The sequence below is a fragment of the Schistocerca gregaria genome, chromosome X (assembly GCF_023897955.1).
Source record: "Schistocerca gregaria isolate iqSchGreg1 chromosome X, iqSchGreg1.2, whole genome shotgun sequence".
Taxonomy (NCBI): domain Eukaryota; kingdom Metazoa; phylum Arthropoda; class Insecta; order Orthoptera; family Acrididae; genus Schistocerca; species Schistocerca gregaria.
The window spans coordinates 161,161,032-161,177,804 of NC_064931.1; the positions used below are offsets into that span (position 1 = coordinate 161,161,032).

The 16,773-nt window shown below is 37.2% G+C and overlaps 1 protein-coding gene and 1 non-coding gene across 2 annotated transcripts in view; one reads left to right on the forward strand and one right to left on the reverse strand.

Annotated features, from left to right (window-relative positions):
* The window catches only part of LOC126297950 (titin-like), an 817,179-nt gene that overhangs the window by 23,855 nt on the left and 776,551 nt on the right, over positions 1-16,773 (reverse strand). The window contains exon 41 of the mRNA XM_049989271.1: positions 4,532-4,591. Within this exon, the coding sequence (XP_049845228.1) occupies positions 4,532-4,591 (60 nt within the window). The remainder of the gene's footprint in view (positions 1-4,531; positions 4,592-16,773) is intronic.
* On the forward strand, positions 15,400-15,471 carry Trnat-cgu (transfer RNA threonine (anticodon CGU)). The gene has a single exon. It is a non-coding gene; the product is annotated as a tRNA-Thr (tRNA).

The following is a 16,773-nucleotide window of genomic DNA, read 5'->3' on the forward strand; positions in this document are numbered from 1 at the left end:
CTTGGAATAGCGAGGAAAATGCCTTGTACGAACATATAATAAAGCCTAACCGGAGAACAGACGCAGGACAACTGAACTGGTGATTCTGGCAGGGTTAGTGACGTTAACAGGGGAATAATTTTTGACAATGGCAGGAATAGTTAGAATGAGGAAGGAGAAGAAACAAGTACATCATTCAAATTATATGGAAGAATATGATTCCAAATTTATATGAAAATTTCGGGCCACTACTTTTTGAACTCATTGTGTCTTGCTTGTCTCTTGTCTTTACTGGTTTTATGTTTCCTGTATTTAATTTTACATCAAACAAAAGATAAAGTTATTAGCTAATAGGCAATAAAGAGTACAAATTTTCTGAAGAGTTCTTATTCTCTCAGTCACAAATAATCCCACTCAGTATTAACTGAGTTTTTTTTAGGGATGTAGGATGTCAAACCAGCTGAGTGGGAGCAGGAGAGGCACCACAGGACATTTTAATTTCCGTTGTCTCAATTCCACAGAGGGAAATACCGTGGCATATCATAGAAGAATGTTGTATGAAGAGGCATGGCACTTTGATTGACTGAATGACATGTTTAACATTTCCTTGAACATATATGTTTTATATATCAAACTCTTCTGAAAGATGTGCACTACATGAACATATTTTTGAAACAAACATACTTCTTTTTCTTTTTTTTCCTCCTTGATGTCCTGTCTCAAACACTTTAGGGGGGAGGGGGAGAGGCCCACTATCAAGTTTTTGCCCCAGTTCCAAAATATCATAGATCTGGGGCTTGATACTGTTTAATGTTGTTGACACACACGACAATATAATCAAGGGGAACATTTCTGACTGTCACTGTGAAATCAAGTGCAAGCATGGTTTATGTTCAAAAGGCGTTGAATTTCACAATGTTCCTGAAGAGCTGCAAGTTAATACCTGCAAAATGTACTCAATGTGATATTCATCTATTGCTCTTGAACTTTTAGTGACCACAGTTTTAATGTTTTGGCAAGATGTTTATAATCTAAGGCAACCCCTTGCTTCATTTTATGTAAAAAAATTGTTTTGAATGAATTTTATTCAACAAGCAATTTCCATTGTGATGAAACAAATGATAAAAACATTATTTTATTTTGAGGAGGTGATAATTTAGAATTTCTATGAATTTTTGAAAATAATGGTTTGCACATAGCTGTATGGTCGCTTTATTAAACAGCCAGTTTTTATCAGAAATGGCTCATCATCAAGTGTAACGTGACATCATTATTGAGATACATGACAAATCATGACTACTAAGAAGAGTAATGTTGGTTTATGGCATGACACATGTTAATAGTTGGTTGGTTGGTTTAAAAGAGGGGGGAAGGGACCAAACTACGAGGTCATCGGTCCCTTGTGAAGAAAACAATACCACAAGGTGAGAATAAGACAATGAGACTTACAACACAAAACAGAGTGAAAGGAAAAATCACAACAATTTCTGAAGGGCAACAAACACTTAAATTGACAAAAGGGGACAAGAAAACCACAAAGATGTAAGATACAGGTAGAAGAGGTTAAAACAAGTAAGCAGGTTCCCATGGCTGGCCGACCATGAGGATAAAAAGGAAATGCCAGCCACTCTGCAACACATTAAAACCTCCACCCTGAAAGCACTAGAGTGGAGGACACACAGGGACAAAGGACATGTGCTAAAACTTAGAGCAAATGATAAAACTCACCCTCATGAATAAAATGTAACACTAAAACTGCTGTTGAGGCATTGTTGCCCAAGGTAGGGTGCTGGGAAATTTAGAAGTTCACCACAGAGTAGCTAAAAGTGGGCAGTCCAGCAAGAGATGGATGACCGTTATTCCTGAGCAACACCGAAGTGAGTCCTCGTGACAGAGGAGGTAACCATGCGTCAGCCACATATGGCCAATGCAGAGCCGACAGAGAACTACAGAGTCCCTGCAGGAGGCGTGCATGGAGGTCTTCCACAAATTCATAATTTCCTTAATGGCACACAGCTTGTTGTGCGTACAGAGGTTATGCCATTCCGTCTCCCAAAGCCGCAAAACCTTGTGACATAATACTGAACGCAGGTCAGTTTCAGAGAAACCGATCTCCATAAGTGGATTCCGCGTAGCCTGTTTGGCCAGCCTGTCGGCAAGTTCATTCTGACATGACCTGGGGTCCAGACAAACACCACTGAACAACTGTACCGTTCCAGGGCATAGATGGACTCCTGGATGGTCACTACCAAAGGATGACAAGGGTAGCAGTGGTCGATAGCTTGTAGGCTGCTCAAGTAGTCAGTACACAGGAGAAATGACTCACCTGGGCATGAGCGGATGTGCTCAAGAAAATGAGATATGGCTGCCAGCTCTGCAGTGAAAACACTGCAGCCATCTAGTAAGGAGTGATATTCTATATGACCTCCATGAACATAGGCAAAGCCAACGTGACCATCAGCCATCGAGCCATCAGTGTAATCCACTTCATGGCCCCACGTGTTAATGTTATGATTTGTCATGCAACTGATTATTAATGTCACATTATACTTGAGGATGGTTGGTTTGTGAACAAAACTAGATTAGATGTACTTTTTGTTTCAGTAGATCCATGGTGAGGAGATCCTGCAGGATTCAGAACATGTCAGAAAATAAAAAAAAATAAAAAAGATAAATAAAAGAAAATAAAATAAAAATACTTCAAGAAAGCGACAGTACAGCTGTGTGCAAAACATGATTTTCCACAAATAATAAAAAGTAAGTGAACTCCGATAACAGAAGTAAAATGGTGTTGTAAATGAACCAAATTATATGCACTGAGATCAAATGAGTGGGCCACTGTGGATGAAATCAATGAAGATGCAACGACATGAAATGATATCAGTTAAAATCATTCAGATAAGATGAACTTGCAGTGCAATGAATACGTTGTGACACTTGCAAATTTGTGCCAGACTGGGATTCAAACAAGCACTTGCCTTGACGATTAAACTATCTGAACATAATTCCAGGCCTGATTCAAACATTTGTAGTCACTGTTGTTTTCACCTATGAGTTCTGAACACTCCTCCCATGTGGTATGTGGGAATAGCACCTATCCTGCACAAAGGATTGATATGAATTGAATTCAATAAAGTGCCTGGAAATGAGTGGACTGCTATGGATGAAATCAATGAAGATGAAATGCACGACACGATATCAGCACAAAAAATCCAAATATGCTGAACATACAATGTAATGCATGGGTTGTGACAACTGAAAATTTGTGCCTGACCAGGACTCAAGCCTGAGTTTCCTGCTTTTTGCAAGCAGTCATCCTCACCATCAGGCTATCTGAGAATGCCTCCAGGTCTGGCTAAAATGTTTGTGGTCACTGACGTTTCCACCTATTCAGTACATACATATGGCACTGCAAGCCATGGACCTCCAGTAGCTCCATTTTCTCAGTGGTGTTGTTCCCCCATACCCTATGCAAGAACATCTAGTAGTAGTGTTCAGTATTCTTATGAAAGCATATATTATAAAACCACATGATAATTTCAGTGTTACTCAACATGACATACGAACAGTTGAAAGATTTCTCTGCAGTGTGATTCTTATGAACTGCAACTGTTAGGAAATAAATGCATATTTATGGATTCTGTTGTTGTAGAATGCTATTTTGAATAGTACTGTTAACATGGCAAGATTAAATATATGTTAAATCTATTTTAGTAAGATTGATAAAATATCAATCAGCACACATTTAAAAAATGTAATATGCTTTTCTTGTGAATACTGGTGGTGTTATACTTACATTGGTACTGGTGCAAAGCAACACAGACACAATAATGACAAATTCAAAAGTCATGCAATTTTTGTAACAGCATTCATAGTTTCCCAGTTCCACTGAAGGAATTACATAGATTGACAGTATGGTATCTGACAAAGCCAATGCAATTATGTTCCAAATGCACTAATATTTGCAAACCATAATCAATTAAAAAACTACTGGAAGCAAAATAAAAAAAATGTTAATGCCACTTAACCTGTTTTTAGATAATTGATCAATATTAATGTAAATTAAAGGAACTGAAAGCAAAAGTAACAACTCGGCATACCATAAGCTACCATACTCAAAATATAATCAGTTTACTTTGAGTTGATGCTATACATTTTTTACACTTAGAGAAAGAAGTGTGTAAATAACTGAATTACTAGAAAGGTAGTAGGCAATGACTAACGGAAAATTCTATATGAACTTTGTGATGCGTTAGCCACATTTCGACCAACTGTATGAATATTATGGAGACAAATTCAGGGATAATATAAAGATGTCACTGAAAACATTTTTGAGAAATGTTTTAACCGGTATTATCAGAAAGGAAATGGACACAATAGAGAAGTAATGCACTACAGACAAAATACATTGAGATATAGTGACAAGACAAGTCTTTAATAATTGCAAACATAATGATGTGTAAAAGCCTGCTATCAAATGCACACTTAAAATTAGAAAACACACCCATTCCACATACATAAAACATAGAGATGTTTGAAAATTTGTAATAACCTCGCACAGTGACTTCATGTGAAGGAAGAGGATCCTGCTGCTGTTCTCCAGAAGGCAAATCTTTTGATAAAGTAAAAAATATTAAACACCAAATATTAAAATGTTTTATTATAATGATAATAATAATTATGTGAAGAAAAGTAACTAATTTTTGTGACAGGTTTTGCACTGTATTTATTTATTTTGAGTGATCATTTTAATAAGATTATATATAAATGATAAATATTTTATGCTGAAAACTACACAGAATGGTTCATCACATGCATATACTGATAGCTAATTTATATTAACATAAAAGGGCCAAGTACCAAACTGAAATTACACAAACACATATCATTTGGCTACAGTTTTTCCCCTTCACATTGTCATCAAACATAATAAGCAAATTGGTATCATTTAAAAAATAACTTGGTCAAACCAGGAAGCAGGTTTGGACTGCAAATCAAACTGTAGTTTCTCCTATAACTTGTTGGGTAAATTAGGTCAAAGGTATAAGGAAGTCATGGATCCAATAGGACCAGGCTTATTAAAGCAGTATGGTGTTCAAACCAACCTTTGATCATTGCTTTACTTTTACTGTTCTTTTGCTGGGAAAGAAATCTGCAAATTTTGCTTTCACAAAACATCTAGATCAAGTTGACGTTACCAATAAAAAAACAAACTACTATTTAACAGTTGACTGAATGACTGAAACACTTAATGATTGTTTATTGTTCAACAGGTCGCAACATACATTACAATCCACTTTGAGATAATCTTCAGTGGCACAGTCATAGGACTATTCAGAAAGATATTGCAGTGCACAGTATGTGTCTCATAACACTCCAGATGGTAGATTGTGTTTAAAGGATACTGAATGGAGAAAAAGCTCAAGAAAAGACAAAATTGAAATACAATTTATATCTGGATATACCAAAGATATAGGAATGCATGAAAGAAGAAAACAAAAACTTATAGATGTTATAACATAACATCACAAACATATACATCAATTGTACTGATTATAAAACTTAAAAGAGCAGAGGTTCATAGACTTCAAGATGAGGAATTTGTAATTTGAGAAGTACTGATCAATTTGATTTGGTATTGATACATGTTTCACACTGAATACATGACAGGTCTAATTAAGCTCAGTATCATCATAGTGATGAAAACTTATTCTGATTTACAGAAACTGTACATAACAACTCCTTCATGGTCTATTTCTCCAATCATACATTGTAAAATGATCATACTTTTTAACTGTGCTTTTGTGTAGCATGTAGTGACATAAGTTGACTAATACATACTGCGGAACATTTTTGTTGCAGAGTTCTACATAATAGCTACCAAAATTAATGAAAAAAATTATCCAAAGAAGGCCCCATTAAGTATCTTGATAACTGATCAAAATACAAGGCTTGGGGGGAGGGGGGAGGGAAACAACAGATGACACTAAACTAGTAGAATACATTTATTTAAATGGGATAAAAATAAAACGCAGAGGGTACATTGAAATCAATGCAATAATGTCAGCTCTCTCAATATTTTGTCCTATCAGTTTGTATCAAACACACATCTGCTCATTGCACACTGTCTAGTTGATGTCATTTCTTTCCATAGGTACCATGAGTGCTGAAAAAATTCTTTCTCAATTACAAAAGATGTTGGTGCTTTTGCTGAAGTTTAGCTTCTGGGAAACATGAACTACTGTAGGACTTTACAATGGTTGCTTGTTTTAGTTTCAGTCTGCGCTGCAAGGCTTCTCTTTACAACAACATTTATAGTAAAGAATATATGAATTCTGCAGCTATTTCCAATAGATGAAACAAGATTTTTTAAACTGAATTTTTTCGTGCTGGGAAATCAGAGGAGGAAATCTGTTTTACTTGACAACAACTTTTTGCAGCCAAGACTTCATACATTCTTATTTCTGACAACCAGTTTCAACAGATATAACTGTCTTCTTACAGTCTTCAAAAATGTGTTCATTGGGAGGGAGAACCTCATACCATGTTGTCATAATAGTGGATAAAATGTAACACTTTATGTAAAGATTTGTTAAAAATAAAACATTTGCGTTTAAAAAGCACCTAGTGCATATAGCTGTGTCTGTACACATAGTGTTCACAGATGATTGTTAAGCCTTAAAAATCACAAAATACAGTAAAATACACATCTGCATGTATGATTATGTTGCTTGACATGTTCCATTCACTGATGATCCACCTCATTGCAGATGAATCATCAATGAATGGAACAAGTTGGAAAATGATTACATGACAGGTGTTGAGCTACACAATGTACTTGATGCACAGCATTGTTGCAGTGAACTATTACTTATCATTACTTGGACATCTGAATGAACAGACATTAATGACAATTACCAGCCTTCTGAAATTAATTTGAAATCAATATCTTGGCAGCATCTGTGTTGGTTATAGACGTGTTATCCATTAGTGACATATGAAAATTTGTGCCAGACTGGGACTCAAACCTGGACTTCTGACTTATAATGACAGATCACCTTAACCACTTTGGCCATCCGTGCATGCCTTCTGGACCAGTACGTAGTACATTTGTACCTAACGCAGTTGATGCCAAGATATTTGTATTCAGCAAATTTGTTTTGAATTAACTTCAGATGGTTGTTAATCATCATTAATGTCTGTCCGTCTAGACATAAAAGTAAATATTACATGCTGATGCAGGTGCAATATGATAATATCAAGGTCTTGATTCATCATAGTCTCGTTTTCACTGTTGTGGGAATACAAAGTAAAGCAGCAAGCATTAAGAGAAGAATGTAGTAGACTATGGTACGGGGATGTAGACAGTGTGACATATGGAAGTTTGAGTTAGTCCAGGAAGTGTGCATGGATAGCTGAAGTGGTTAAGGTGATCGCTTACGATAAGTGAGAACTCCAGGTTTGAGTCCTTCTCCCCCACAAATTTTCATCTGTCACTAATAGGTAGTACACTTATACCTAACACGTCTGATGCTAAGGTACTCATATTCAGGGAAAGACTCATGTATTATTAGATCTCTTTCAGGAGTGTTTAATTGCACACATTTTCCTATGGCTTATTAGGTGTGGTCCATGGCTTGTTCAGTTTAAGATGGGGATAACTGTCTGTCTGGATCATATGTTTCATTATTGTAAAAGTGTAAGAATCTTATCAGTTGTATGAATCTATGGAAGAAATTATTTGGTTGCATGAACAATATAGTTGCAATTAAAGGAACTTCATTATGATTTGTAAAATTACAAGTAATAAAAAAATATATATTTATTCACTTTTTGTCGGTCACTACTGTTCTGGACTAGAACCTCATTGCTCTGTGTATTTGTTGGTTCCTTCAACTAGCACTCACAAATTCAACATCCAGAAAGAACAAAGAATTACAAAATACTGCCAACTTCTGACATTTCAAAATACAAAGCCGCAGAGCTAGTTAAAAAAAAAAAAAAAAAAAAGGGAAAAAAACGAAAGAAACAGGGTGATATCAAGACGGGCAAAGATTTGTCAAGCACACAGCAGTCCCAAACCAGTGACAAATTAATGAGCTTTCAGAAATGGAGTTAAAGTTGGTAACACAAATGCCTTGGTCTTTGGCAATGAACTGGTCTCAATCACTTCTAATATCTCTGCAATTGAGGGCCATATGAGGGAGTTATTGACATTCCTCGACCACCATGGAATAAGGATTAATGGATCCACATGAAAGGCTCTTCAGTGAGTTTGTCCACCAGGTGTACAGAGATCTGTGGCCTCGAAGGGATATGAACTCTGTTAGGTCTTTATTGACAGCCATTTCAAATATATTGGACAAATGTATGACATATCATGGATAACCCTCTTTATACCAGAAATCTTCAAGTTGTGTTAGCAATATTAAAACAAGCACCAATAAAACCACAGTGGAAGTTAGATGTTTTGCACCAGTATCTAACACCTACTGTGGGACAGATTTTTCACCTCACATTCATTTCCAGATGAATATCTAGCACTATCCTTCTATTCAAGTAGTAACAATGGGCAAATCAACATAAAATTCCACACACAGGACTCTAACAATGCTATGAATTGGTGCAAGAAATGCAAGTTATTTCACCGACTGTACTGTAGTCTAATACATTACATGTCACTCATTACACAGCTATAGTACCTGTGCCAAGTGTTTCATTTTGGTTGATTAGATGTACAAAAAGGAACATGGAACATGAGATAATTGACAAATAATAATCTGCTACAACTTGCACCAACACAAGTTAACTCAAGAAAATCATGTATTAGTCAATTAAAAGAAGAAAAGTTCTCAAACAAAAGATATACAATTTTTAAAAATCTGGAAGACCTCTTACATAAAAATGAAACAGCCACTAATGGATATGACTGCCTTGGCTGTCACACATGCTCTGTAGCAATGGGGAATGTTCTTTAAGAAGGGGTCCAGGAACTCTAATACTAGTTCCCTGACCGACCAATGGGGCGCAGTGGCTAGCACACTGGACTTGCATTTGGGAGGATGATGGTTCAATCCCGCGTCTGGCCATCCTGATATAGGTTTTCTGTGATTTCCCTAAATCACTCCAGGCAAATGCCGGGATGGTTCCTTTGAAAGTGCATGGCTGACTTCCTTCCCCATCCTTCCCTAATGTGATGAGACCGATGACCTTCCTGTCTGGTCTCTTCCTCCAAACAACCCATCCAACTAGTTCCCTGTCATGGGAAAGGGTTGGGTAGAGGTCTGGAAGAGCCCATGCTGAAGTTTGTCTCCCCAATGCTTTATAGCATTCAGTTCTAGGCAGATTTTTGGCTTCACCTAAAAGAGATTCATCCACTCAATTTGAATGCAGATGTACATTATCATCTATGAAGATGAACTATGACTCTATTGCCCCCCCCCCCCCCCCCCCCCCCGAAAAGTCACACATGTGATTGCAGTATTTTATCTCACTACCACTGCACATTAACAATATCCTTCAAACACTAATAAAGATATGGAGTTCCATATGCCCATTCAACATGATCCTGTGAGATCTCAAAAATGCTTTATTTGTGTGGTGTTCCTGTGATTATGTTGACTATCGCATTCCCTAAGACAAACGTGCAACAAAAATTATTCTGAAAATTGGAGAAGTATACATCCATGAAGGGTCCATGTCTCTTTTTAATGTTGGCCCAGTCTTGATATTGCTGACTCTTCCTAATGAAATGAACAAATTAATCAGTGCCACATGTCTGGGACAGATTAACCACTCCAAGTATCCGATATGTAGTTCAGCAACTCACAGGGCAACTTGAAGTTCTGCATGTAAATTTTTTGTGGACAAGATTGGAGTACATTGTGCAGTCATGTCTAAATGTTTGTCTTATGGAATAGCCAATTTTGTACTGCGTCTCACAACCATTTTCTAAACCATGAAATGATATTTTTCAGTGACTTCAATGCTGCTGAGACTATGGAATATTTCTGATGTGCATTAAGGCATTTGAGTATTCATATTAAAAAAAAGTTATAAACATCTCACTTTTTGTAAGCCTCAATAAAAGATTACACCATGCTTTCAACAGGCACAAACATGGCTGTTTTCTGATAGTGGCTATTGAGACAAATCCAATGATGTGTAACAGTAAAGTCTTTGAAGGTCAATGAAGGTCAAAAAGGTGGCATGAATGTCCATATACAGAAGGTGTCCAAAGTGATGACCATTGATACCAATGCAGTGCTGCAATCTTCTTATGGATGGAGTGGTATTCCTCATGACTTCGGCACTTATCAGAGCACATGCTCTGAGATTTCTCTCCTGTATATCATTCAATATTTGCCGAATATGGCTAATCCCTCTAACGTACCATTGACATGTAAACACCATTTGATGGTTTCACAATACAGCACTAATAGGAATAGTAAGACTAGTATCATCAAATCAAGCAAATATGAATGATGTATTCCTTCGAAGAACAAGTCGATATGCTTCTCATTTATGGAGTATGCCAACGAAATTCAGTGAGAGAAAGAGACTTATACATTGAAAGATATCCTAAATGTACTGACCCTACATGTCATACATTTAAATATGTGTATGATAAATTGAGAACAATTGGATCTTTAATGCATCGGAAACATATCCGGCAAAGTAAAGTTACTAACAAGGAAATGGAAGTTGGTACTCTTGCCTCTGTGGTTTCAGATCCTTGTGTTAGTTCACATCAAATCGTAAGGGAATCTGGCATGAGCCACAGTAGTGTTGTTCATGTTCTGCATTGCCATAAATATCATCCTTACCATATTGGTCTCCACCAAGAATTAACTGGTATGAATTGTATGAGTTGCATTGAATTCTGCCAGTGGGCTCAACTTCAGAGGGATGACACATTTATTAATTTGATTTTATTTACTGATGAGGCTACATTCATGAACCATGGAAATGTTAGTTTGAATAACATGCATTACTGGGCAACTGAAAATCCATGTTGGCTGCGGCAAGTTGCACACCAAAACCCGTGGTCGCTGAATGTATGGTGTGGGATTCTGGTGGACAGAATTATAGGCCCCTGTTTCACTGGAGGAAATTTTAATGGTAGGAAGTACACCACATTCCTGCAAGAAACATTAGGTCTGTTATTGGAAGAAATACCTTTAGGAACAAGGAACAGAATGTAGTATCAACAAGATGGGCGACCAGCACATTTTTCAGTGATGGCTAGAAATGAGTTGCAGAGACAATTCCCAAATAACTGGATTGGACATGGACAATGTGTGTCATGTTTGGCTCATTTGCCAGACTTGACACCTCTGGATTTTTTCTAGTGGAGATTTGTAAAAGATATTGTTTATAAAGACATTCCAACTACACCTGCAGATATGCAAGAGACAATTGTCAGAGCATGTGCTTCAATAAGTGCCAAAGTGATAAGGAATACCACTCAATCCATGATAAGAAGATTGCATCACTGCATTGATACCAATGGCCATCTCTTTGGACACCTTCTCTAAATGGACGTTCATGCCACCTTTGTGACCTTTGTTGACCTTCAAAGATCTTACTGTTACACATCATTGAATTTGTCTTGATAGCTGCTGTCAGGAAATAAGTACCAAACTATAGCATACCATTTAAAAAAACAAAGTTGGCCTTCATATCTCTGAAGTGACCTGACCTAGCAACAAAAAACCAACATCATATTATGGCCCCCATTGTCCCACACAACTTTTGCCCCACAAGCTTTTCAGCTACTATCATACTTTCAGAGTTATTCTTGGTGGCAATAGTTAGTGACTCGCCCTGTATATTGAGAGGCCAATGTCAGAATACTCAGACTAGACAACAGGGGTTGACAAGAGGTTCATGAATGTACACCACTTATAGCCCGAACTGCCCGTTTCTCAGCCAAAAATATCCTTTGAGAATGGAAAGACTTACCCCAAAATATAATACCATATGACATAAGTGAATTGAAATAAGCAAAGTATACTACTTTTCATGTCGAACTGTTACTTACTTCAGATATCGTTCGAATAGTGAAAATGGCAGCATTAACTCTTTGAACAAGATCCTGTATGTGTGCTTTCCATGACAGTTTACTACCTATCTGAATACCTAGAAATTTGAACCATTCAGTTTCACTAATGGTATGCCCATTCTGTGAAATTAAAATGTCATGTTTTGTTGAACTGTGTGTTAGAAATTGTAAAAACTGAGCCTTGCTGAGAATTTAGCGTTAGTTTATTTTCTACAATCTATGAACTTATGTCATGAACTGCACTATATGAAACAGAGCCAATGTTGCACACAACATCCTTTACTACCAAGCTAGTGTCATCAGCAAACAGAAATATTTTAGAATTACCTGTAATACTAGAGGGCATATCATTTATGTAAATCTGGAATAGGAGTGGCCCCAGCACTGATCTCTGGGGCACCCTCCATTTGACTATGCCCCACTCAGACCCTACATCACAGCCATCCTCAACACTGTGAAATATGACCTTTTTAAAGTATGAGGTGAACCCGTTGTGAGCTACTCCGTGTATGGTCCAACTTCTGTAGCAATATTTTGTGATCAATGCAATCAAACACCTTAGTTACATCAAAACCACTTCTAAAGCCAAACTCTACATTTGATGGAAAATCATGTGAAATAACATGATCCATTATCCTTACACACACAGCCTTTTCAATAACTTTAGCAAACACTGATGGCATAGAAATAGGTCTAAAATTGTCTACATTACTCCTTTCTCCCTTTGTGTAAAGTAGCTTTACTACTGAGAAGTTTAATTAAGGAAAATGACCATTCTTAAAGGAACAATTACAAATATGGCTAAGTACAGGACTAACATGTGCAGCACAGTACTTTAATATTCTGCTAGGCACTCCATCATATCCATGATAGTCATTAGTGATTTAATTACTGACTCAATCTCCCCCTCGTTAGTACCACAGAGGAGTGTTTCAGACATCAATCTTAGAAAAGCATTTTCCTAGAGAGTTTTTATTTAATTCACCAGCAATACTCAGAATATGATTGTTCAATGCTGTACATATATCTGACTTATCAGTAACAGAAATATCTTTACTTTGAACTGACTTTATATCATTGATCTTGGGCTGCTGACCAGACACTTCGTTCGCAACTGACCATACGGTTTTAATTTATACTGTGGCTTAGCTATTCTATTTGCGTATCACATACTGTTTGACTTCCTAATAAAATACCTTACAATACTGTTTGTAATGGGATACTGTAGACTGATTTTAACATTTTGATATAATTAACACTTTGTTTTATCCCATTAGTCAGCTACCGAGGCTGCTTTTTACTGGAAGTACCACATTTAGAACATTCCAGTTGAAAGTAACTCTCAAAGAACATGAGAAATGTGTTACGGAAAGCATTATATTTGTCATCTATGTTCTCAGCAGTATAAACATCCTGCCACTCTTGTTCCTTAATGAGGTTTAAAAAACTCTCTATTGCCACTGGGTTTTCTTTTCTACACAGTTTGTAGTCATATACATAACATTTGTTTGAGTACAAAAACCTTTTAGTGTTAAAATTTGTTCATCATGGTGTATAAGGCCATTCACCCTTTTATTAACCGAATGTCCATCTAGTAATGAAGAATGAGTAAAAATATTGTCTATGGCTGTGCTGCTGTTCCCGTGCACCCTGGTTGGAAAGAAAACAATCTGCATCAGGTCATATGAGTTTAGGAGATCTTACAACATCTTTTTCTTGTACAATCACATACAAAACTAATATTGAAGTCACCACATATAACTAATTTTTGGTACTTCCTATAAAGTGCGCCAAGAGCCCTCTCTAATTTGACCAGAAATGCTCTGAAGACAGAGTTAGGGGACCTATACACAACAACAATTGGGAGTTTAGTTTCATTCAATTCAACTAACCCTGCACAACATTGAAATAGCTGTTCAGTGCAGTGCTGTGATACACCCACGAACTCAAATGGAATGCTGTTCTTTACGTACATGGTCACTCCCCCACTCCCCAAAGAACTTCTTGAAAAACAGTCAGCTAATCTGTATCCTGGTAAAGGAAGCTTCTGAATTGCCAAATTATTTAAGTGTTGCTCCAATATACCCATACTGTCAGAGTCAATATCCATAAGCAGTTCCTTAACTTTATCTCTAATACCTTTTATACTTTGATGAAATATGCTAATTCCTTCTCTACTTGGATACCTGACATCCTCTGAAGGTGATTCCTTTGTTAGAGGGACTTCCTTTATGCAGGGATGCCTATCAGCTAACTTCAACGTAAAAAATCTAACATCAACTGCTACAGGAAGTTTTCCATGAGTGATCCACCACCACCCACTACACTGTCACTTATAAACTTTGCCAGCCTCCGCTTCCCATACCTACTGAGGTGCAGGTGAATGCTAGTGAAACCCGACCTGTTGATAGACTCAACTGCCACCGCTGGAATGTGAGACATGCCCTCCACCACCAGTGCCTTCTCCAACCCCATGTTAACATGCCTAGCAGAAGCATTAAGATGAGGGCGATCATGACACTGAAACATCAGCATGAAGTGCACATTAAGCTTTACCAGGTCACCACCTGCATCATATTCCCCATCCCTATCAAGACTACTCCCTGCTTCACCCACAATCACTACCTGATCCTCTTTTATAAAATTCCTACATAACTCCCCTATGTGAACAGTCACCTGAGCCAACCCTGCACTAGGTTTCACAATGCTGGTGACCTGGTACTCACACTCCAACACTTCCTGAAACTGCTGGCCCACACCTCTGCCATACGAACTGCCTAGCAGCATAGCCTTCTTCTTTCTGTTACAATTTCCAACTGACTTAGGCTCCGGAACTGCTGAGGGCTGCTGCATGTTTCTTACACCTACAGATAAAAGAGGCTCCTCTTCACTAAACTCTGATGGTTTGTCAAATCTATCGGTTATACGCAAAGTACAACTGTCTGAATATCTCCTCCTCCTAGCTGCCTTCTAAATCAACTGCCATTTCCCATTCCCCGGCGCCCTTCACCTGCCTCAACCTATTTAGTTCCTCCTTTGTGTCTTGTAACTGCACTTGAAGGGTACAGATGTTATGCTTCTGCTCCTCTATCGACTAATTTCTGCCACAAATTATGTATTTGCAAGAGAGGATCTCACTAGAATGTCCACTGGCTTCCCCACTGGATTCCCCTCAATGAAAATACTTTGAACAAATCTCATTTGATTATAAGCCTCTATGCCTCGATTTCACATAGGATCCCCCATTTCATTCGATTCTGAGGCGCAATTCCAGCACAGTTGATGGCACGATCGGGAATTTGGATTGAGGAAGGAGGTGTGCTAGGGTAGTCCATGCAGTTGTGCAAAGCCATTGTGCCAGGGTGGTGTAATGGGTAGCACATGTGCCTCGTGAGCAGGAGACTTGGGTTCGAATCCCAGCCTTGGTACAAATTTGCATACATGTAGATTCAAGCAACAAGGCAGTATTTTGTATGCATGTGTGTTAACAAAAAATGCAGGTTGTATAGCTGAGCCAGGACAATCACTGCTTGGTTTACATGTCTATCTATTCCATAAAACGTATCAGACACAGCGAATGGTTATCTTTCCTTATAAACCTTTATATTCCATTCACATTTTCCATTGCTATACTACTTACACAGCTGGTCATAATAACAACAGCTGTAGTGTCTGAAGTTTTTTGTTAAGGTGAGTGAACAAAACAACCAGTATCAAATTGAAAACAGTTGTGGAATTATGAATATAACACTAGATCTGGAAATTACATCTACTGTTCATAGCTTAACTTTACTTTTGCACAGAAAAGTGAAAACTATGCAACCATAAATATGTTTCTGCATTTCTGAAGTGAACCAAAAATGCTGATCTAGAATTATAAAAGTAAATTTTGCTTGATACTTTTGTCTACTCCATAGATTGTGTTAATAAAATTAAAAATCATGGATATACTATGGGAAAAATGAGCTATTATTTGCCTTATTGCATATGCATGTTTCCTATAGGAACAATTTGTAGGGGGTTGGAGAATATTAACAGAATTGATTATGATAACAGTATCTAAGAATATTTAAAAATTTTTGATACGATTTATTTTTCTAAGAATGTCTGTCAGTTCTAAATCTACCGTATTTCTACATTGTTTTACCCTGTGAGAAAGAAATCTGTGACAATTCACAGCACACTTCTTCGTATACATATGATGTTATTCCAAGTGATTAGGATTCCACATACTACATGAGAAATTCATTACCTGTTCTTAAAATATTTAACAGACAAAAACAGTTCCCCAGAATTTGGATAATGAACCTACCAGTCATTTTACCCTCAACTGAATCTTTATTTCATTTGATACGCAGTAGATTTATATTTATGTATGAGAGAACTGACTCCATTTGTGAGCCGTTATTTGACTGTTCATGAGACACAAAATATGACATTTAGAGGCAGTTGCTAATCCGTATACCAAGCTGATGTCTTTTCAGAATCTGACCAGATGTTTGAAAATATTTTTCTAGCTAACCACAGGATCTAAGAATTTTCTCACTAAAATTTGGCTGTACATAGATGGAGAACAAATGACATGAGGTCTTGATCAGTAGACACAGATTAAATCACAAATTTCCTACCAGAGTGTAACCATGTGATAGTGTTGGTAGTGATCCATTTGTCAGAATGTTAACTAACATTATGATAAGGTAAGAAAGGGTACCCTGAATCAGTATTTCAGT